Source organism: Phoenix dactylifera, chromosome 13 (genome assembly GCF_009389715.1).
Source record: "Phoenix dactylifera cultivar Barhee BC4 chromosome 13, palm_55x_up_171113_PBpolish2nd_filt_p, whole genome shotgun sequence".
In the NCBI taxonomy this organism is placed as follows: Eukaryota; Viridiplantae; Streptophyta; class Magnoliopsida; order Arecales; family Arecaceae; genus Phoenix; species Phoenix dactylifera.
In genome coordinates, this window is record NC_052404.1 from 10315019 (window position 1) to 10336422 (window position 21404).

General features: G+C 39.9%; 3 protein-coding genes across 7 annotated transcripts; 1 reads left to right on the forward strand and 2 right to left on the reverse strand.

Moving 5' to 3' along the window:
* Positions 1-51: 51 nt before the first annotated feature.
* LOC103706658 (elongation factor 1-alpha-like) lies at positions 52-4242 on the reverse strand. 2 transcript variants are annotated; one of them, XM_039133039.1, is made up of 3 exons: positions 4146-4166; positions 1727-2222; positions 52-1347 (listed from the first exon to the last, which is right to left on the reverse strand). In XM_039133039.1, the coding sequence occupies exons 2-3, from the start codon at positions 2186-2188 to the stop codon at positions 466-468; spliced, it is 1344 nt and encodes a 447-aa protein (XP_038988967.1). In that variant the 5' UTR covers positions 2189-2222; positions 4146-4166; the 3' UTR covers positions 52-465. The 2 variants fall into 2 exon arrangements, with proteins under 2 accessions (XP_038988967.1, XP_008789061.1); XM_008790839.3 differs by having other exon boundaries at positions 89-1347; positions 4157-4242.
* A 3899-nt stretch (positions 4243-8141) lies between these two features.
* Positions 8142-13905, forward strand: LOC103706657 (exonuclease V, chloroplastic). 2 transcript variants are annotated; one of them, XM_017842676.3, is made up of 7 exons: positions 8142-8716; positions 9061-9165; positions 9576-9697; positions 10779-10928; positions 12292-12445; positions 12937-13013; positions 13214-13905. In XM_017842676.3, the coding sequence occupies exons 1-7, from the start codon at positions 8330-8332 to the stop codon at positions 13320-13322; spliced, it is 1104 nt and encodes a 367-aa protein (XP_017698165.1). In that variant the 5' UTR covers positions 8142-8329; the 3' UTR covers positions 13323-13905. The 2 variants fall into 2 exon arrangements, with proteins under 2 accessions (XP_017698165.1, XP_008789060.1); XM_008790838.4 differs by having other exon boundaries at positions 8143-8716; positions 13138-13905.
* A 1408-nt stretch (positions 13906-15313) lies between these two features.
* Positions 15314-21185, reverse strand: LOC103706656 (protein IQ-DOMAIN 1). 3 transcript variants are annotated; one of them, XM_026804500.2, is made up of 6 exons: positions 21084-21185; positions 20388-20497; positions 20026-20295; positions 18678-18899; positions 16521-16640; positions 15314-16355 (listed from the first exon to the last, which is right to left on the reverse strand). In XM_026804500.2, the coding sequence occupies exons 2-6, from the start codon at positions 20460-20462 to the stop codon at positions 15627-15629; spliced, it is 1416 nt and encodes a 471-aa protein (XP_026660301.2). In that variant the 5' UTR covers positions 20463-20497; positions 21084-21185; the 3' UTR covers positions 15314-15626. The 3 variants fall into 3 exon arrangements, with proteins under 3 accessions (XP_026660301.2, XP_008789058.2, XP_038988968.1); XM_008790836.3 differs by lacking the exon at positions 21084-21185 and adding an exon at positions 20912-21077; XM_039133040.1 differs by lacking the exon at positions 21084-21185 and having other exon boundaries at positions 20388-20788.
* Between the last annotated feature and the right edge of the window lie 219 nt (positions 21186-21404).

The window sequence follows — 21404 nt, forward strand, 5'->3', positions numbered from 1 at the left end:
ACACAATTCTCCACATGCACGACAGGCAGATTAAGGTTCAAAGAGGAAATAAGCCAGAAAACTAGATCACATTATTTGCTACTTCACCTAGCAGAATAGATTAAAACAAGTAATTTATTAAAAATCCATGAACATTAAAAGATGGTGTATCTTAATATAACAAAACTATCCTAGCTGCTCAGGAGCAGACCTAAAAACTCTGAAGCAGCTTTGGAAAAAGTCTCAATGGAAAGATAGGTACGATGGAAACCAGAATCACTAAAACACACCAAAACGCCATGGGACTCAACAAAACCTCATGGGTCTCCACCACCGCCTATCAAGCACCCAGTTCTGCAACCAACTGCCAAATAGAGACAATGGCATCGACCAAAACCTATAGCAAACACCATGAAGAATCAAAGCAACACTAGTAACTACTAAATTCCCAAAGCCTCTAGCCACAGCCCATTTAGAATGCATGTGTCACTTCTTCTTTGCAGCAGCCTTGGTGATCTTAGCACCAGTTGGATCCTTCTTCTCAACACTCTTGATGACTCCCACAGCCACAGTCTGGCGCATGTCCCTCACAGCAAATCGACCGAGAGGTGGGTACGCAGAGAAGGTCTCGACAACCATGGGCTTGGTGGGAATCATCTTAACAAAACCTGCATCACCATTCTTCAAAAATTTGGGCTCCTTCTCAAGCTCCTTCCCAGATCGCCTGTCAATCTTGGTGAGGATCTCAGAAAACTTAACAGCAATGTGTGAGGTGTGGCAATCAAGGACAGGGGCATAGCCATTGCCAATCTGACCAGGATGGTTCATAATGATGACCTGAGAAGTGAAGCTGGCAGCCTCCTTGGCAGGATCATCCTTTGAGTTCGATGCAACATAACCTCTCTTGAGATCCTTGACAGCAACATTCTTCACATTGAAGCCCACATTGTCACCAGGGAGAGCCTCCTGGAGGGCTTCATGGTGCATCTCAACTGACTTGACTTCAGTTGTCAGACCCGAGGGACCAAAGGTAACAACCATACCAGGCTTGAGGGTGCCAGTTTCAACTCGTCCAACTGGGACAGTGCCAATACCTCCAATCTTGTAGACATCCTGAAGAGGAAGGCGAAGGGGCTTGTCTGAGGGCCTCTTTGGCTCCTGGATCAGGTCAAGGGCCTCAAGAAGGGTGGGACCCTTGTACCAGTCCAGGTTGGTGGACCTCTCAATCATGTTATCGCCCTCAAACCCAGAGATGGGAACAAAGGGAATCTTCTCAGGATTGTAACCCACCTTCTTGAGGTAAGAAGAAACTTCCTTCACAATTTCATCATACCTGGCCTTGGAGTATTTGGGGGTTGTTGCATCCATCTGTCATGTGATAGCAAACACAAATCAGTTGTGATCAAATGACATGAACAATTATCAAAAAGCAATATACTGACTAATATAACTTGTCTATAAATCTAGGCTAAGAGAATACATAGGAACACGTTTAGAACAAGGTTCACTGATAATTTGTTCTAGTGGATACCTTACCATGAAAATTACATGCAGTATCAATTTAAAAGGCAATATCATACAAAACATGACAATTCATATGCACAGAATATGAAAAGAGATATATGAAAACAGAATCTATAATAATATCGCAAATGGTTATTATAATAAAATATTTAATATAAAAATAATATAACAACTAAACAACAATTTCCAGTGAATGCATTTGCAATAGGTCAAGGATTTTTACCTTGTTACAACAGCAAATCATCTGTTTCACCCCAAGTGTGAAAGCAAGCAAGGCATGCTCGCGGGTCTGACCATCCTTTGAAATACCAGCTTCAAAACCACCAGTGGTTGAGTCAATGATAAGAACAGCACAATCAGCCTGCGAAGTACCAGTAATCATGTTCTTGATAAAGTCACGGTGTCCAGGAGCATCAATAACAGTGCAGTAGTACTTCGTGGTCTCGAATTTCCAGAGAGCAATGTCAATGGTAATTCCTCTCTCACGTTCAGCCTTGAGTTTGTCCAGGACCCAGGCATACTTGAAAGACCTCTTATTCATTTCAGCAGCTTCCTTTTCAAACCTCTCAATCACACGCTTGTCAATACCACCAAGCTTGTAAATGAGATGGCCAGTGGTGGTCGACTTACCAGAGTCCACATGACCAATGACCACAATGTTGATGTGAACCTTTTCCTTCCCCATGATAGCTTTGCCCAACAACTAAGGCAAATAATAACTGCCCAAAAAGAAGAACACAATCACTAACTACATCAGACAATAATCTGACAACTAAGGATAATGATCAAAGCTACATTAAAAAAAAAGCTAATATGGCCAAGAACATAAAAGAACTTCTGATGTTCTGGTTAAATAGTAAGAGTCGCCTAAAATAGTTACAATGCAAGGTGGAAATACCATGGCACCGGGTTTACATAATGGACCCCTCGTAATAATCAAAAAACAAGGGCGACCATTCTAAATTATACCAACACATGAAACTTGAGATATCTACTGAGTTACCATCCAAAAATATTAAAAAATAGACCTTCATATAAGATCACCAACATCTCTAAAGCTGAACTATTTTTTTTTTCAGATGGAGCATCAAACAGCAAAGGCACAACAGGCAGTATGATAAGTTTGTGATCAGGTGATTGAAACATATCACCCCACCTGAAAGTTTTGAGAATGTAATTTCAAATATCTGGATGAAAAACTAAAGAAACATGCCAAAAATGCACAAACCAATTCTGATTGCCCAAAAGTGAAGTTATATCACTCATTCTAATAATAGCCCATTTAATATGAAAAAAAATCTAGAAACAGAGTTCCTAAACGAAAAATATAATATGGGAAGAGCAACTACAAATAGGGCATATGTTTTTCATAATTAATTCAGAAGACAAACAAGTGGCTTTTGTTCAAATTTTGTAAAGGATTCGTTTGCCTTATTTCCAATACAGATACCCATAATTAACTTCCAATCAAATGATAATACAAATATATCTAATATATTACTAGAGCAGATAGACACCATTTCTAAGTAACTACACAATAAACTTCACATTTGCTAGTTGACCAGCAAGCATTCTATTTTGTTATATTCCTGCCATACAAATAATGGACAAGCTGTTTCAGAAAGTAACACACCGTACATGCTGGTTTACTTTGAGAAACTGAACTTTTAGGAGAAAATAACACAATAGAAAACAATGATTCTGCTTGGTTACCGAAAAACTATGAAAGATCTTGCCAAGAAGAATGAGTAGGATATATGCCCTCAGTACAATGATTTGCCCTTTCGAATAATTTCACTTTCGGATGATCAGTGTGCATATCTCTGATTTTCCATCACTCCAATCAGCAAGGTCAACCCTTTTTGAAATCGGAATGAGCCAATCACGTCCAATAGGATTTGAACCTATACCAAAGGTTACACAACCTCTGTCCTTCCCATTAGACAATGGACGCTTTTCATTACCAATTTCTTCTTACCATCTATATTCTTTTCAATAAAACCCAAATCATAAACAAGTAAACAACACAACATGGGATGAAACAAGTAATAAAACAGCAAGGTCTCACAACCATTGCTCACAACATATGCGCACAAATAGTAACGAAAGACATAATATATTCACTTTCAAGATCTAGTCGTCTAGTTATAAGAGAAATTAGCGTTTGATGTGAACAACAGCAACAGATCACTTCGGATAACAATAACCATTAGATATGTAGTACAATAGAGAAGAAAATTAACATATACACAAGCAATCCGAAACTCATCAACAGATAGAACTATTAATTGCTACTTACTCCTTAAAAAATTTACAGATCTACTGGTTTAGATCTTTTGAAACAAAATAAAGAAAAAATCAACATATGGTCTAACTTAAAAGTTTCAAGAACTCATACAATATCAATTAAAAAAAAATCGGATTATATGCAAGTGCAGAAAACCATATTCGATCTTTAAGAATCAGAGGATAAGATATCTAACCACAAACAATTACGATGAGCGAAGAGAATTATTTTACGGACTAACCAATACGAAGAACAAGAACTAACAACTACGATAAACAATGGAGAAAAAAATAAAAAGATCGGAAAAGTATAAAGCAACAAACTGCCGAATGATGGAGTAGGGGAGAACAGAAACCTCAATCTCACCTTCAGGAAGCGCCGGCGCTCGAGAGACGCAGACGACCCAGAGCACTAACGAAGGTTTTGGGACGAAGGAAAGGAAGCCCCTCTAGCTCTTTATAAATAGATCCACTGCCGTCCGGGTCAGCTAGGGTTTCTTTCTCCGCCGTCGGATCCTCCCATCCGACGGTCTTTGACCTGTCACGCTCCTCGCCGTTGATTTCGATCCTATGTTACTGTATGGTGCCACGTCAGATTTGCGTTTCGTGGGGCGCAAGAAGTCTATATGACCATTCTCTGCTACTTTCGGTGGTGGGCTGCTGAGGTCGAAATTAAATTTATTAAATATTATAAAATATAGTTTAATCATATTAGACAGGCTGCTTTTGACATGGTATCAGTTTTGGGCCGTCCGATCTGGTCCATCCAAGGGTTGAGGTTAGCTAGCTTTTTTTTCTTTTTAGTACAACAGCGGCTCATACATTACGGGTATAAATGCGGCCAACAAAATCAGAAAATAAGAGATCAGATAAAGAATCCGACACTATGTCATGCTTCATTCATAGAAAGCGTTTAGAACAGTGAGCCGCATAGAAAGTAACCCCTGAGTTTCCTCAAGGTCAATTTTGATGGCTCTGTCATGGATGGTGGCAAGAGGGGAGAGGCCGGATTCGTTGTTAGGGGCTTGAGTTTTGATGTGGTGGCAGCAGGGGGCCGTCAGATTTTTGATATCTCTATTCCAGGGGCAGAGCTGCGAGTGGCATGGATGGGCCTGTCTTATGCGCGGCGGGTACTCCGGGCGAGCTCGATTTTTCTGGAGGATGATTCGGCCACGGTGATTAGCTGGATCCATAGAGGCCCGGGTAGTCATGGATGTGCTCATCCCTTGCTTCGCGACATTTGGATGATGGTGGGAGAGGGGGTTACATTTTAGGCCAGGCATGTATATCGTGAGGCCAATGGGCCGGCCGACTGGGTGGCTGTGTATGTAGCGAGCCACTCAGGAGGCACCCTATGGGCTGGGGAGAGAGTGATGCCCGGTGCACTTCGGGACATTTTGTATGCTGACTCCTTAGGGTGTATTCGTACCCGTGATGTATGAAATGCCCGCTTTGGCCAAAAAAAAAAAAAAAGCAACCCAATTCACTGCACCATTTGCTTCCCTATAGATGTGTGTAGCCTGATAGGAGCCACACTCTTGCAGTAATCTGCAAATGTCGAGGAGCAGCGGCTCAGAGGCCGCATGGTAGTTCCTGAGCCCTCGTACCACATTTGTTATTATTTATTTATTTATCTGCCTGTAGGATACGGCCCAGCTATCTGTCCTGTTCGCGGGCTTAGCAGGCTGGGCAGGGCCAAAGAAATAGGCCCATTTGTTAAAAACTTGGCAATGAAAGCCCCAGCCAGCCCAATTAATTTCATATTTGTTACATTGTTTATTTATGTTTAATGTATTTGTAGATTTAATTGATAATTATTGTTAATATGTGAACTTAATAGAATGATAGATATGTTTCCATACTCTGTGCGAAGCCTGAAGCTCGACTAAGAGCCAGGCTTGGGACTGTAAGGTAGACCTAAACACTAGACTCTAGATAAATTGTGTTGATTTTTTGGACAAAACTTAGCCTATGAACAGGTCTCCGTATAAGCAATCACTCATTTAATTATTAGGTCAATATATTCTTTTTGGTACAACGAGTAGGTCAAGGCTTAACCTAATTCAAGTATAGGTATTTTTTTTATGCCAGTAAAATCGATTGTTTTTGTATAGATTTTTGATTATTTCATGTAGAGATATAAGTAAATGCTTTTGTACAAATTTTTGTACATGGTTTATGTACAAATTACCTAGGATGGACAGATAATTAAATGCTTTTCTAGGAAAAGGAAAAAAAAAAAGTGATGGTAGAAAATGTAAAGGATGATGTTTTAAACACGGACGAGAAAAGAGGAGGAGAAACGTAACCTAATGTTGATTTTTATTGACTTGATGTTTAGACTGGAGGTGGAAAATGTTTAAAAACTAACAACTAATCAACGACTGAGTTACTCCCCACTGAGGTTGGCGGTGTCCACTCCTAATATTACAAAAAACATACATCATCAATAAGCTGTTTTTTTTTTTTTTGATACAACAACTGCTCACATTGCTCTCACATGAGTCCAACCTGCTACATCACTGTCAAGAAGACTACACAAAAGTAGGAAGAGCGGAGAACTGCTGGGTCCACAGACAGTCTCCAGAATGATGAGCGACAAATGAGGCAACCCAATCCACAGCTTGGTTCGCCTCTCCAAAGACGTGTCTAACCTGGACAACACGGCACTCCCGCAACAATCACCGTGTAAAATCTATATCAGATGTTAAGAGAATTTGAGTATTAAATTCACCTCTAATATCTTATATCTCACACACTTTTTTTTTTCATAACTTAATGTACAGCACACATTTTCGCATGCCTGATTTTAGATGGTATAGTTCATATAAAAAAAATATGTAAGCAAATATAGCATTTCGAGATAACCTTCCCTGTGCGCGCGTTTATGCAGTATTCTGAAAACCTTTGCTTGGACTCGAAATTTCTCGCCAGGTTATCTTCTGTAAGCCTGCAAGGTAACAAGGGGGATAGAGATCAGTGCATATATAGGTGAGATTATAGGAAATAAAACCACAGTCGATCAAGGTTGTAAGCGTGTTCATATGGAGTCTGGCAATTATAACCATTATTGTTAAGGCCACGTAAATAGGTGTTCATAGAACTTTGTTTCACCGTAAAGCAAGTCCTTATTCCTGAAGCTTGCACTTTGGTGTGGGTATTCACCATCGTAGTTGACATAAACATACTTCCTCCTTTATCAAGGACACCTCTCTCGTTCATTCTTTTACTCCTTGGGAGAGAGATAAATAGGTGTCTAAATCAAATTAGGATCGCATAATATACATTCTCTTTGGTCATAATTTTTTTTCCTTTTTGCTGCAACACATGATATATCTACATCTGGTATAAATACTGTTGTCGTTGTAATTCGGCCTAAGGGCAACCATGGCGGAAGGGAGTCGAGGGGATGCCGGTCAGGACGGAGAAGAAGGCCACATCCAGTGCTTCGGGATGCCTCCAAGAAGACGTCGGTCGGGACGGAGAAAGGGTGCCACCTCCCTGCGGTCCGGGGTACCTGCACAAAGTCTTCGCTAGGGATTCCGGTGAAGACCCTTCGACGGCTAAGTTAGCAGAGTTTTTGGAGGGTCCTGTTTTGGGAGCCAGAGTCCCTTGTTTCTCCTGAGAGGAGGAGTGTAGAGAATCCTCTAAAGTACCTTTTTCATGGCCTCTTTTACATATCTTACCAGAGTGCCCCGGTGGCGGAGGTATAGCCCTTGGCAGGCTGGGTATGACCCCTAGCAGGTGTAGCAGGGTATAGCCCTGGTTAACACGTCATAGTGTGGCCATCAAGCAAAGTACAGTACGGTGAGACTGCTGCAGGTGATAACCACGATATATGCTTGGCAAGGTCTGCACGGACCTCTGGTGGAGGTCGGCTCGGGCCTTCGGTGGACCGAGGTCAGCCTAGCCTTGGCGGGGCCGAGGTCAGCCTGGCTCTTAGCCGGGCCGAGATCAGCTCGGCCTTCGGAGAGTCCGAGGTCGTCCGATCTTTGGCGGGGCCGAAGTCAGCTTGCTCTCTGGCCGTGGTCAGCTCGCTCTTTGGTCGTGGTCGGCTCACTCGGCGGAGTTTGGGTGGTTCCATGTCGGAGTAGGACGATAGCTCATCAAATACATCTAAAAAATATCAAAATATAGCAAACCTCAGTGCTCTAGGAAACTTTCTCTCTTCAACCCAAGTCTTTCATAATGGTCAGTCATAAATAAGGTCATTCAATTTATAGTTTTATTGGCCTCTCCAGATTTAATTTGAAAGATAATATTTTCGCTCACCATAATTTGAAAGATAATTCGAAAAAAACCGACTTTGTTGCTAGTTTTCTTTCCTGAAAATGCTGGGATGACAAAAGCTTTTCAAAGTTGATACTAGCGCGCAACCTGTGGACGAGGATCCCCTTTTAGCGGCGGGGGACATGAACGCTCGAATTCCACACATCCTGCCGAAAAAAAAAACAAAAAACCAAGAAGAGGGCGTACTTCCGACGACGACGACAACGGCGGCGACCCAGGTTTTGCCTCGATCCGAAAGACCCGAACCGCCATGAACGACCCCTCCTCCTTTTATAATAACGCCAACACCACCAGCGAAGAACAGGTTAAGACAATCCCAGTCCCGGTGGAGATCGTGAGCGAACAGGAGATGGCCTTTATCGAAGCCGCCCTCGCCTCCACCCGTCCCCTTCTCTCCTCTACTTCCTCCTCTTCCTCTTTGTCTTCCTCTCCCGCTCGTCTTGCCCTCGTCTCCGCGCTGCCTTCCATCCTCTCCCCTCTCCGGAGACCCACGGGCTCCTTCCACTCCACCGCCTGCTTCCGCCCCCTGCCGGCGCCCCCCGACATCGAGGATTCCGCGGGATCGTCCCGTCCCAAGTCGCTCCTCCACCAGTTTCGCTCCAGGAGGGGCCTCACCGTCACCGACATCACCGCCACGGTACGTTCCCTCCTCTGAAGCCCCCAAAGGAAAAATTTTTGGAACCTTATCACTCTTCTAATTTGAATTAGGCTTCATGTTCTCTTCTTTTCCTTGGAAGAAGAAATATGTGACCTGAGTGAAGGAATATGGACATCGCTACCTCCTCTAATTGGTGTTTAGAATCTCCAATTTGCTACATTTTTAGCATTTGAATCTTTGCTCATCCATTTAGATGTACATCAGGCTACACCTTTCTATTGTGCACTCGCTCTTTAGAATTAGAAGGGTAACGTTTCCCATACCGTTTAAAGCTTTGCGCGCGATCTCCATTATCTAATTTGGCGATTTTTGATGAGTACCAGGAATGGTGTGAAAAGCAAATGGAATTTGTCCTACTGCACGGGAAGCCGAGAAGAACTGAAGCTATGAAAGCAGGCTCTGACCGCCATACCCAACTTGAAAAAGAGGTGAGAAAATAGAGACCAAATAGAATTATAAAACTAGTTTGAGCATGAGACCAGTATGCGGAGCATAAGAAATTGAATACATTGTACAGTCTGTTCAAGTGCTTGCTAGAAATATGCACTCTCTGTACCTCCTTTATGTTGGTACACATTGTTTATTCCTGATGCTTGATGCTTTTTATGCTAACTATTCTACCTATACCTTCATGCGTCATAGTGATGGATCTAACTTGTCAAGTGCTGTTTCTGTGTCCTACTGTATGACTGGTGTCGGTTTTTTTTTTGATACAAATAATCAAAAACTCTGATTCTTTTTTCTCTCCTCCCCTCTTTCTTTTCCTTATTATATTTCTTCCCTTTAAACTTGTGGGTTATGTTGGAAAACATGACTGACACATTAAGTTGGAGAGCAGGTTGGAGAAAAGGTAGAAGTTCAGATCAAGTCTGTTGAAGACTCATGGGCGGTGAAGTTCATGAATTTTATTGTTGGAGCAAACCAGTTAATGTTTGAAGGTTTAACTCGTGAGCTTCCAGTGTGAGTCTATTTCCTTTTCTTCATAAGTAACTTAACAGTGGACTTCGGATGCATCTGATGCGGCCTATCTCAGGTTATGGTTAATTGCATCAGATGTTTTCTTCCGTTTTATGTTTCTGCTCTTAGTTTTTTGATAGCTGTTACTGCACTGATACTTGATTAATCTATTCTTTTTTTGCTGAGTAAACACAATTTAGAATATGTATTTTGATTTTGGTTATACAGCTGTATCACTATCTCATGAGTTGAATCTTTCTCCCCTCATATACTTATTGTCCAAAAATGTCGATTCATTTTTTTCTTAAATGGAAATGATTTATGCTTTCTACCACTATTTCTGTCTTGCCGCATATTCATAATAATTGCCACTCTATTTATGCTTTCTGATTCCATTTAATCCTAATGGATCTCCAGTGCTTCATAGAACCATGTATTGTGCAGTGTGTCAGGAAATATTTAGGATGTTTTATACATATTTGAATGAACTGAATGTGGTGCAATGGCTTTATAGCTTTTACTAATGAGACTTGAAGAAAGGCTACTGAAGGTAATGATATAGCATGTTACCGTACAGATAACTTTCTGGACATATATTGGGTAAATGTGCACAAAAGGAGCTCAACCAATATTGGATGTTAGGTGGTTGCGTTCTAAAAGCAGGACAGGGACAGTCAACCAGTCAATTGAGACTTATGATTATCATCTACGGAAAGAATGTAGATCGAGAACCAATGTGGTAATAATAATGTGATTATGTTTGATAAAGGCAAAAGTTGGTGCCATGGCTTGGAAATGCATGAATTTAAGAAGGGTGTGTTCCTTAGCAAGTCTCACGATGACTATTTTTTTTCCAAACTTTTGTGGTATATCATAATCTTATTATGCTGTGTGGATTCACTATATTTTAGCATCATTGAGAGACTTTTGAAATTTTAACATAATTGAGAGACTTCAGAGTGAAAATGTTTCATCATTACCCACTTACACGATATGAGCATTACCTTCTCATCTTCGTAATACTTCCTATGTTGTTTATCAACTTAAAAGCATTCTTGATGAATGACATTAATATTTTTGTCAGTATAGGAGTTGTCGAGGGTGTATGGATGATTGGAGTGGTTGATGAAATCCGAATGCCCGTAAATGAAGCTACTCTAAACCCCATTTTGGTAGACACAAAAACACGCTATAAAGCTACACTTCCTTCAGAAGCACAAAAGAGGAATGCAAGGTATGCTCCTTTTCCATTTCTCCTTGTCACTGTTATCTGTTTGGAAAATGTTATTATTTATCTTTTGTGCAATTTCTAATCAATGTTATTAAGGGCATGCTAAATTTTTATGTTCTCCTGAACACAAGATTTCTACCAATGTATAAACCCTTGATAGTTAGGTAGTCAAGGCATTACCAGGTACCACTTAAAAGATTTCAACAGATGAATCTCTTGCTTGGTCTTATTCTGTTTTCAGGTTATTCATTTGGATCGTGTGTAGTGCGAACAATAAGGTTCTGTTGCACATAGCTAAGGATCAAGGTGAAACATGACCGAGGTTCTTATGAGGGTTTATAGGGTTATAGAATTTCAATTAAGAAGAGCCTTACGTGGCCTAAGCTCATTGTCAACCCTGTTTTTTTTCATACTGATGCGAGGCCTACAGAGAAAGGCCAATATGAGATTCAAAATCGTATCACCTTACGTCTTCTCTGGTGCCTTTTGGACTCTTGCATTGTAGGGAACAAAGAAATGTCCTGCAAGCATCTTATCCTAGATCATGAACGTTGTTGCATTATGTTGTTCAAAAAACCTAGTATTTTTTAGATATGGCTCTCAGTCTGTCACTTCTGGTGTTTGACATCCTCTTTGAACTTAATAAGTCATGTTTATTTTTGTGATTTTTCTAGATTCGGCTTTTTACATCATTGTTCTTGTATTTTTTTGAATCTATCCACTAATTTTATTTTTGTTAGTCAAGCAAAGAAAAGGAAAATGAATATCAGTTGCTTAATGGTTTAAGAATAGGCCAAGAGTTCTAATTTTGCTTGCATTCATGCTGTAAACTTTTGTTGAGCTTATATTCTTGTTTACTTACCATGGTTGTTAATCAGTTAACTTGTCATGTTTTAAATTTGTAAATTTGGCACAACTTTCCATTTAATTTTTCAGCCCTTTTTGTCACTAGAAATTCATATTTATACCATTTTGTAATTTCAAAGAAATATCATATGATGTCCCTGTTTCTGACATATGCCTTCATTTAGAGCCTGCTAGCAAACTCGCAAATATGTGGTTTAGTGATGTTTGAGCCAGCAATTGGATAGTTTGGAAAGGTAATCCTTTCCCTTTTGTAGGACTAGTTATTATGTCAAGTAAAGCTGCTTTTTATTTGCTTACCTAAAATGGTGCCAATAAATAGAACAGCTTTAGTGTTAAGGATCTCCATACAACATTATTTTGTTCAGGATTTCTGTGCAACACTATTTCATTATTGAATCATTTATGTTTAATATTTTTTTAGTGAAATGACATGTCAATTTGCTTGTAGAAGCAGCATGCGGATCTAGTCTTTATAGGGATATTTTGTTTATGCTTGCAGGCTTCAGTTGATGTGCTATAAGTATCTATGGGACAATTTGGTTGCCGATACATTTCCTACTGATCATTTCTTCAACCATTTTAACTTGAATCCCCTATACACATTATCTGGGGAAGTTAAAGAGTACATTGCTTCATTAGGCTTTCATGCAAAGGTAACATATTTCTTTCTATATACTTAATTTTGGGTTCCTTTTTACGTGAGTACTGATTTGAATGAACAAACATTTTTTTATATAAATTTCTTGGCTGTCTTTGTGTGCGCATAGTCAATACTGCGCATGCATTAGGCTAATTTGAATATGCATTTTGCTCATTAATATTAATCAGTGATTGGCTATATACTTCATAAAGTATGGGATGCTTGTGAAACGTGGGTTTTAATTCCTCAGAAGCTGTCCTTTTATATCCTGTCGTGTGACTTGAAGCAATAAGCAGAATTTTGCACATGCATACAATGGAATGAAGAATGCTTAGCCTATTCAAGTAAATAAACACCTTGCCAGCAAAGAAAGAAAAGAAAAGAAAAGAGAAAGTCTTCTGTGAATGTTTTTCTGCAAAATTCTCATCCACAGTCTTCTTTGCATCTGTTAAACTTGAATGTAAACGAACTCTGTTGTAAACATTCTATATTCTGGATGTGCAGACACTTGAAGATGTGTTTACATATTTTCGAGACGCCTGTTGTTTGCTCTCTCCATCTCAGGGGCAGCTCCTCTTGAGGTAATTATGACTTCATAAATTCAGAAGTAATTTCATGCTGCAAATTTTTGAAAGCATATACCAAGTGTTTATGTTCGATTACACGGTGACAAATTTCACATCTCGCTTCCCCCCCTTGATCCAGATATGAATTGCAGTCAGATCATTCGTTGCTTGAGGAATATCATTTTTCTTATGATGCTCTGTGGTTTAAGATTCAGGTCCAAGAGTGCCTCAAGTTCTGGTTGGGAGAGCGAGATGCTAATTATGTCTCGCAGGATGAGAGGTGGAAATGTCAGTTCTGTGCATTCACTGCCAAGTGTCCTCTGACAGCTACATCTAATAAAAGAGCAGAATAAAAAGGAAAGCTGGCTCCCCGGCTTCGGAACTCTCTTTACTCTCTTTGTACGGAATTTAAATATGTAACCGTGTATACCTCTGTTCTGGCTCTCTGCTATTAAAAGGAAGCAAGCTTGAAGCATGGCTGCTGTTAAATCTGTAGAACCGCTATCAACTAGCAGCTGTTCTGAAGTAGAGAAAGTTCAAGCCCTTCTGGTTGCAGGTTGGTGCAAAGTGACATTACCGGCAAGAGACTAAATAACAAAGATTGGTCCTCACAGGGCTATAAGAAAATTGGGCTGCAATCATTTCCAATCCAAGGATTAATTATTGTATCAGGGTACCATGGCTTTCTTGCATTCTCTGATTGAAAGGTGGATCTGCGGGTTGCTTAAGTAATGGGCTTTGTCAAATTTGATGAGTCAAAAGTGCAATCAATGTTGAGACCACCCTAACAGATGTTGGATTTTTTTGTTATTATTTTTATTCAATGTCATTCTTTACAAGAAAAGAAAACGTACGGTAAAATTCTTGACTATCTTTTCTGGGAAATAAAATTCTTGACTATCTTATACCTGGTACTCTTACTGCAGGGAAATGCAACTAAAATTTCTGTGTTCTCGATTCTCATATTCAGCAATTCTGCATGAAGTTGTATTTTGTAAACCCACTTGTCTGTATTGTTCTGATGAATCATAAAGTTAGTAGGAAGGGTGAATTTGCTCTGACAGCATTGATCTTTAACATTTTCTTCAAACATTATATTAGTACCAGACTTTTGGATTGCGCTATCATTGACCTTCGGCTTTTGGGCTTATGCAACTATTTGTCACCTCGATCCATGAATCAACATGAGATATCAAGTCAATATCGCTAATTTCCAATAATGAAGGTCCAAGGTTCAGACTCAAAAAGCATATACAATAGCACCATCGAAATTGGTTTACATTAAGCTGCCTGGCATGTCCTTGTCATATACCTTTGGCAAATTTTCACATATTATTTAAAGATATCATAAAGATCAAGTGCATGTTTAGGCACTTTAATCTGAATAACCGAAAAAAACCAAAAGGTGGGGGGGGGGGGTATCGACTGGTGCAATGGAGATGAAATATTTACAGGGATAAGGTTTTGTAATTTTATGTCATCTAGAAATTGCACTTTAGGCAAAGCATTAATGACTTGATGTCAGGGAGCTCATTGCTCTAGTACCGATGAATCATGTTCTTATCATGCAGTTCGCTGCTCTGTTGTATAACATGCTTTCTCCAATTCCAAACCTTCTCTGCTTTATTGAAACAAAACACCTTTGCTCGGATTTCTGGATCACCCTACTCCCTACATCATCCATCATATCCATAGAGGTTCTGCATCAGTTTCATTTTCACCTTCTGAACAAGTATTGTATTCAAAAGAGAGGCGAGCTTTGCAAATCATCATGTAATCTCCCCCCAAACAAATGAAGAATCTTTCTGATGACAACACGAGCAGAAAGAAGCTGGAGCTAATGAGAATAAGAAAGACGGAAATATATTATTCTCGTTCCAAAGAGTCCATCAGTTAGTCTCTTTTGCCGATAAACAAAAGTTTCACAACTAGTTTGGAGCTCGTTCGAGGAATAAGCAAGCCATGCTCTATCTTAGTTCCCGGAGTCCTAATATCAATTCATCCGGACAGAAACTTGGAGTTAAGGAAAACCCAGAAGTACAGGAGAAATCTTGCTACAGAGACCAACCACGTCTTCGTGCATCTGATCTTCATTTAGGCTACTCGGCCGCCGTCACTACAATATAATAATAACTCGCAGCTTAAATTCCTGCCAGTCTGAGACTTCAAACAGACCTAATCATCATAATGCCAGAGCATTTGACATGGTTTGAATGCCCTTAGATCATTATAGATATCTATGGTAGCTTCACTGCAGCTACCAAACATAGTGTTGATAAACCAGTCTCCTACAGTGTCATTACCAAATACGAAGGTGAAACCATAATGAACAAGCATTTATCTTACAATCAACACCCAATAGCAGGAAAGGTCGGGTCGCAGGATCCAGCACCCTATGGTAGAACTTAAACCAAATTCCTGTTTATCCCCGGACAGCAATTAATACAGAGGGAATGAAACAAAAGGCAGAAAAAAAAAATCATACAACAAAGCAATCCCTATAAGCTATCGTGTTGTCCATAAACAATTCAATAAAAATAAATCACATTAGGAAAATGAATTGGCCGTAATAATAAGGTCCTCCATTGAGGCTTTTCTCATCTCTCTGACTTCTTAAGTTTGACCAGGTTAACTGGTTTCACCATCGCCAGTATTGTTGTCTGAATGGATTTGTATATCCTTAATGGATGCAATGTCCGCCTTGGGAGGGCCTGAATGCCGCCTCACCCTTGCTGGAGATGTCACGCTATTCTTGTCTCCCACTGGAAAAGACAACCTCTTCTTCACAGAGCCCGCAGACCCTTTATCTGAAGTCTCAATTTTACCATTCAATGGACTCTGAAAGCGGGACTTAGCCCTTGCTGATTCTGTGGGCACCATGTAGCTAGGAATGGCTGGAGAGCTTGCTAGGCTCTCATCGTCCCTAATGGATGACCCTCCTAAGCTGTGCCTCCTGGGGCGCTCCGACTGTATGCTGGTTACACTCCTCAAGTCATCCTCTGACAGGCCCCAGCCAGTTTTTGGGCTTGCTGATTTTATCTTTCCCGCAACCAGCGATGCCCTCGAGTTAGGTGTCGATGGAAACTGGCGGCTGGCAGGGCGGCTTAATTTCTCAGTGGTGTGTGAGGGCCTATCTAGATTACTGTCATGCCGAGCATAAGCTTTCATTATCTCCCCTCCACCAACACTGTGACTGGTGCTCTTAACAGAGGCACGATCAATGCTGAGCTCTCTATCTGTTGTGCTCCGACTCTCCCATGGCCTTGATGCCATCCAGCGCTCCAACCAGCTCCAACCCCAGTGTGGGTTGTTCGGATCCATAAACATTGGGTTCCCTGACCTCGAAGAGTTTTTCCACTGTTGGACGATTGAAGAGTTTAAAACACTTTTGAATACCATGCATGCTCATTTGATAAAAAGAACAGAATCGAAGACTGGCTCAGTTCGAGTAATAAGTTGATGCTCTTGCATGGAGAAATTGGAGTAGTATTAGATCATGTGATAGTGAAACGTGCTGAATACCTGATGAGAAAATGCATAAGCCAATGCTCTCTCTCTTCGTATTGCAGCCTCTTGCTTGCTCAGAAGACTTGCTTCAATTTGCTGCTTGGATTGCATACTGTCGTCCCACTCCTCTTCCGTCTGCTATCAAAACAAAGATCAGTGGGCTGAAGATGGCTACACTGCTTAACCATAAGCGCAATAAACCACAAAAGACAAAACAGACCCTGATGGACCAACAATTAAATACTTGATTGCTTTACCAATGACAGAACTGCACATAATGAGGCAAATGCCACCTATTCAAGAATGAACCAGAAACCACAGCATAGTTTCCAGTAGTTGTGGTTAAATTGAAATGGAATCAAATCCCATCAATATAAATCTTGATTGCAGTCATGTTAGTTCTTCAGTTTCAGAAACAAATATGCACCTATCCTGTTTCCCTGGACACAAATTGCTAACACTCCCAATGCTCAGATGGCACAACACACAACAGTTTTAGTTTTCAACGAGTTATATTTTAAATATTGTTAATGAAAAGCTATGCATGGAATAGGGTGTACAATTAAATCCAGAGGGTATCAGTTTCAATTGTAATACATAATCTATGTGCACTGTCTAGATGTGCCTCTTCCTGTTATTTGTTTGTATAGATAAAATCAAATGCATCAAATATATCCCTGCCTGCATGTGATTTGAAATAACATCATTTCATACAAATATAGATGCATGAAATAGATGTCAATTTTTGCATACATCAATATCCACATCAGATTTATATGATGAAGGAATGCATCCATCGACACCTCCTTACATACGCTCATACACGAACAGGTGCATGCGTGCTCCATTACATCCATCACATGTGCATGCCTGTATCTGTTAGCATACATATGCAGGACTGAATCTAGAACTAGACACTTGTTGGCTGTTGCACTAATGCATATACATACCTACAAAGGGAGCATCAATGTATCCATCCATGCATGCACAAAGATATAGAACACTCAGGTGCAATGCAGATGCAAAATTCATCCAAGTCATGCTTGCATGCATATATTACATCCACGCACTCTCATGAATTACCCTGTTCATCCATGCATGCTTGCGTGCACTCAAACACATACAGTACAAGCATGCGTGCCTTAATTAACTAACATTTGAATAAAGGCACATGTAAAGCTGTTGACCAATATGCTTGCAGAGAATGTGAACGTCCCATCTACACAGCATATTTATAGATATTTATTGAAACCTTCCATATTTTTTTATGCAACTTGACATCACATGGTGAGGCAGCCTGGTTCCAAGAAGATTGTTAAAAAAAAATGATCATAAAAGAACTTCAGATCTTTCAGATCAAATGGCATTCCCCCCTCCACTTGTAAAGTCCCTGCCTGATGCTTCCGGTACTTCCTACGAAACATTATAATTTAAGGGCTTGCCTGCGCTGTTTAACACAAATTTCCCATTCTCTAGAAAAATACCGGTAAAAAATCTAAGTAAAAAGAAAAGGCAATGCTTTTAGTTCTGGAAACATAAAATAAAAGTGAGAAAGGGTGTTAAGACACAAAGTGCATGTATGGTACAGGCAACTGGAACCATAAAATACAGAAAGTCAACAAATTTCCATTTTTAGGCAGGATAGCTGCAACTTTTAGAATTCCAATTTCAGTTGAAAAGAAATCAGAAAGCAAGTAAAGTTACTGTAATGTACATTATTTCAACTTCTTATGCTGGTAAATTAAAACAATGGTTTAAATTGCAAATAAGGATTTAGAGAGATGAACTATCATGGATAGGGTAAATCTTGTTGCTCACAATAAGCTTGCAAAGTTATCTTACTCAGAAAGTTGTATTTATAAAAGCATATTTCTCTATTTTTCCTGCAAATCCATATGTGTGCCTCTACGTTCTGATATCAAGCGATGTCCTACAAGACATTATTCATTTTACTAGAGTCTCATTTATGGTAATTTGTTAAACATTACTCTCACTTAAAACTTTTATTCCAAACCCTGGTATGTTATAATGACAAAAAACAGAAATGAGCACGACAATAATAAACTGGAGCATGATCTGGGTTTCTGCTTGTTTGTGTCAAGAAAGAGGGAAAAGCAGAAATACAGACCAAATTTAAATGTAATAAATGAAATGCTAGGTAGATGTATGTACCCTCAAATTCCCAAGCTCTATCTCGCGTTTAAGCAGCAGCTGCCGCTGAAGGGCCTGGTTTTCCTCTTGCATCCTGATTCTCCTAGAACAGATTTGTGATTGAACTCTTGCCAGTGTCTGCATGCAACGTAATGTAGTTGTGGCTTGACGCTTGACAGAATTTTCATGAATCAGGGACTTCAACCTAACCAGTCCTCTCAGGGCTCGCAGTGCTCTTCTTGCCTGATATAATGTTGAAAGAATTAAAAAGTTTGCAAGCATATATGAGATTCAAAAACTCAATATTCTATGAAGAAGTAAACTGTCGACAATAAATTTAACAAAACATAGGGTCCAATATGTGCCTAGTAGATTTCATGTTGGTATTAAATATACTGTTTAATTGTAAAAAAAAATAACTATCAATTATACTACCATGAAGCCATGATAAGTGTTTTGAAATTTGGTTTCATACAGCTTGTGTTGGAAGTAAACAAATTCCATCTTTTTTCTACGAATATGTCATAGTCCAAGTAACTTTAACTGGACATAGGTGGAAACTTGGAATTGGGAGCAGGAGTCAGAAAATGGCATACCAAGGCTAAAAAATGTTTGTATAGGATGTAATAAAGAGCATATGTAATGCACTTTTAAGGAAGTTTTATTATTTTCTATAAATGAATTTAACAGCAATGTTGCTCAAAGTTATTGATCTAGAAAGTGACAAAATAATGAAACAAAAAAATATTAAGCAAAAACTGAATATCCTTTTTAACAACAAGCAAGTCTGGCACTTGACTCCATCTTACTATACTGTGTTCACCAAGTTATCAACAACCAAAGCTTGCCATAAATTCATAGAATACAATAACTCTCCTATAAAACAGCAAACTGTTTGACTAGCAATCTTCTGCCACAAAAACTGATTTAACTAAAAATTGAAGTTTCCAGAAACTTGTATAAAAGAAAGGTCTTCTTTATTATCTTCTGCAACCACTGAGAAAAACCACATTGAAAGGTTTCATATTAAAAAGTCCATTCCTCAGATATGATACTAGACGATGTCTAAGGTTAAAATTGTACATTTTCAACCATCATAATAGCAGTAGGCCTTCCTTTTCTAATCTTTAAATGGAAAAGGGAAAAAGAGAAGTTGAAGGCAAGATAAATTCTCAAACCCCTATGCTGGTTTAGAGAGATAATATCCTCTAAAGTTACCACAATCATAGTTTTAACATGCATTGCTCTTTAATCATAATCACAGTTTAATATCACAAATTGATGCCTTTATCTGCAAGAATGCGAAGCGAGAAATAAAAAAGAAGCTATCCGAAACAATAAGACGGTTTGAGCATTTGGGTTCATATACCAGGTACCCTCGGAAGGCAGTCTGAATCTTGATTGCCGCAACTTCTTCCCTGGATTTTCCTGAGAACCTCGTCGCTGTTGTAAGGCGAACAACCTCTGCAGCAGCCTCCGCTGAGGCGACAGTGGCCCGCGCCCCAGAGTGGGCATGATTATTCTGCTCGTTCTCGGCCTCAGCTAATTTAACCTCCTCGTTCAGAGGCAGAGATGGAGGAGGAGGAGGAGGAGCTGGGACTGGATCAGCATTCCCATATCCCGATTTCTTCTTCGATTTCTGAGAATTTGGCAGAAAAGATGATATGTTGATCAGAGCCACTTAGAAATCACAAATTGGGGAAGCATAGGAATGGGAGAAAGATCCAAAACCTCGCTCTTCTTTTCCCTTGATTCGGGGCTGAAAACCTTCTTGATAGTACCAAACCACTTTGCCTTCCTCCCCATTCCTTCTTTCGTTCCCTTCTCTTTATGTCATCACTCTGCTCCGATCATGTAATCAACGAAACATCAAGTAAATAAGACCATAAATGCTACATCATCGAATCAAATTAAAAGCTTAAAAAAAAGGGGATCTCCCGAGAGTCGAAAAACGCCAGATCTCGAGTTTAAAATCGAATCTTGATCCACCGAGTCAGCGGGACCAAGAGTACCATAAAGATTCGATCTTTTTTTTTTTTTTTGGTGAAAAAGATTCGATCTTTTTCGCAAAGCAAGAACAACTACACTGAAATCACGGAAAAAAGAGATCTTTTACCAAAAAAGAAAAGACATAAAAAGCTTCCATTGTCCCCAACAAGAAAAGGAAAACGAGATCAACAACCGACAGGAATTAAAAAAATAATAATAACAAGAAATCAGTCCATCAACCGTTTGGAATTCCAATAACCCATTACCTGAGCTGACAATACCAGTGAACTAAATGAAATCCCAGCATCACCGGAGACACTTCTCTCCCCCCCCCCCCCCCAAAAAAAAAAAAAAACCCCTTCCCTCTACTCACCACAACGACGAACAAGACGAAAGAAACAAACGAAATGATTTGGACAGACAGGGAAAGGAGCAAACCCGAAGAATCTCTCTTTTACTCTCTGTGAAGCGACGAGATCTGAAATAAAAACCGGATCTTTGGGGGCGAGAGAGAGAGAGAGAGAGAGAGAGAGCGCGCGCGGCGGGCGCTGCTAAATCTCGCAGGCCCCACCCCCGTAACGGGCGGAGGGGCGGAAGGAAGTCGTGGAGCCCACAGCTGAGGAAAGGGTTTCTTGACACCGAAACGTAGCTGTCAACTTTATAACTGGATCGGCCTTTTACTCCAACCACCATTGGTGAGATTGTACGAAATATCTATGGATCGGGCAACCTGTCGTCGCCCGGCTTGTAAATTAAGTC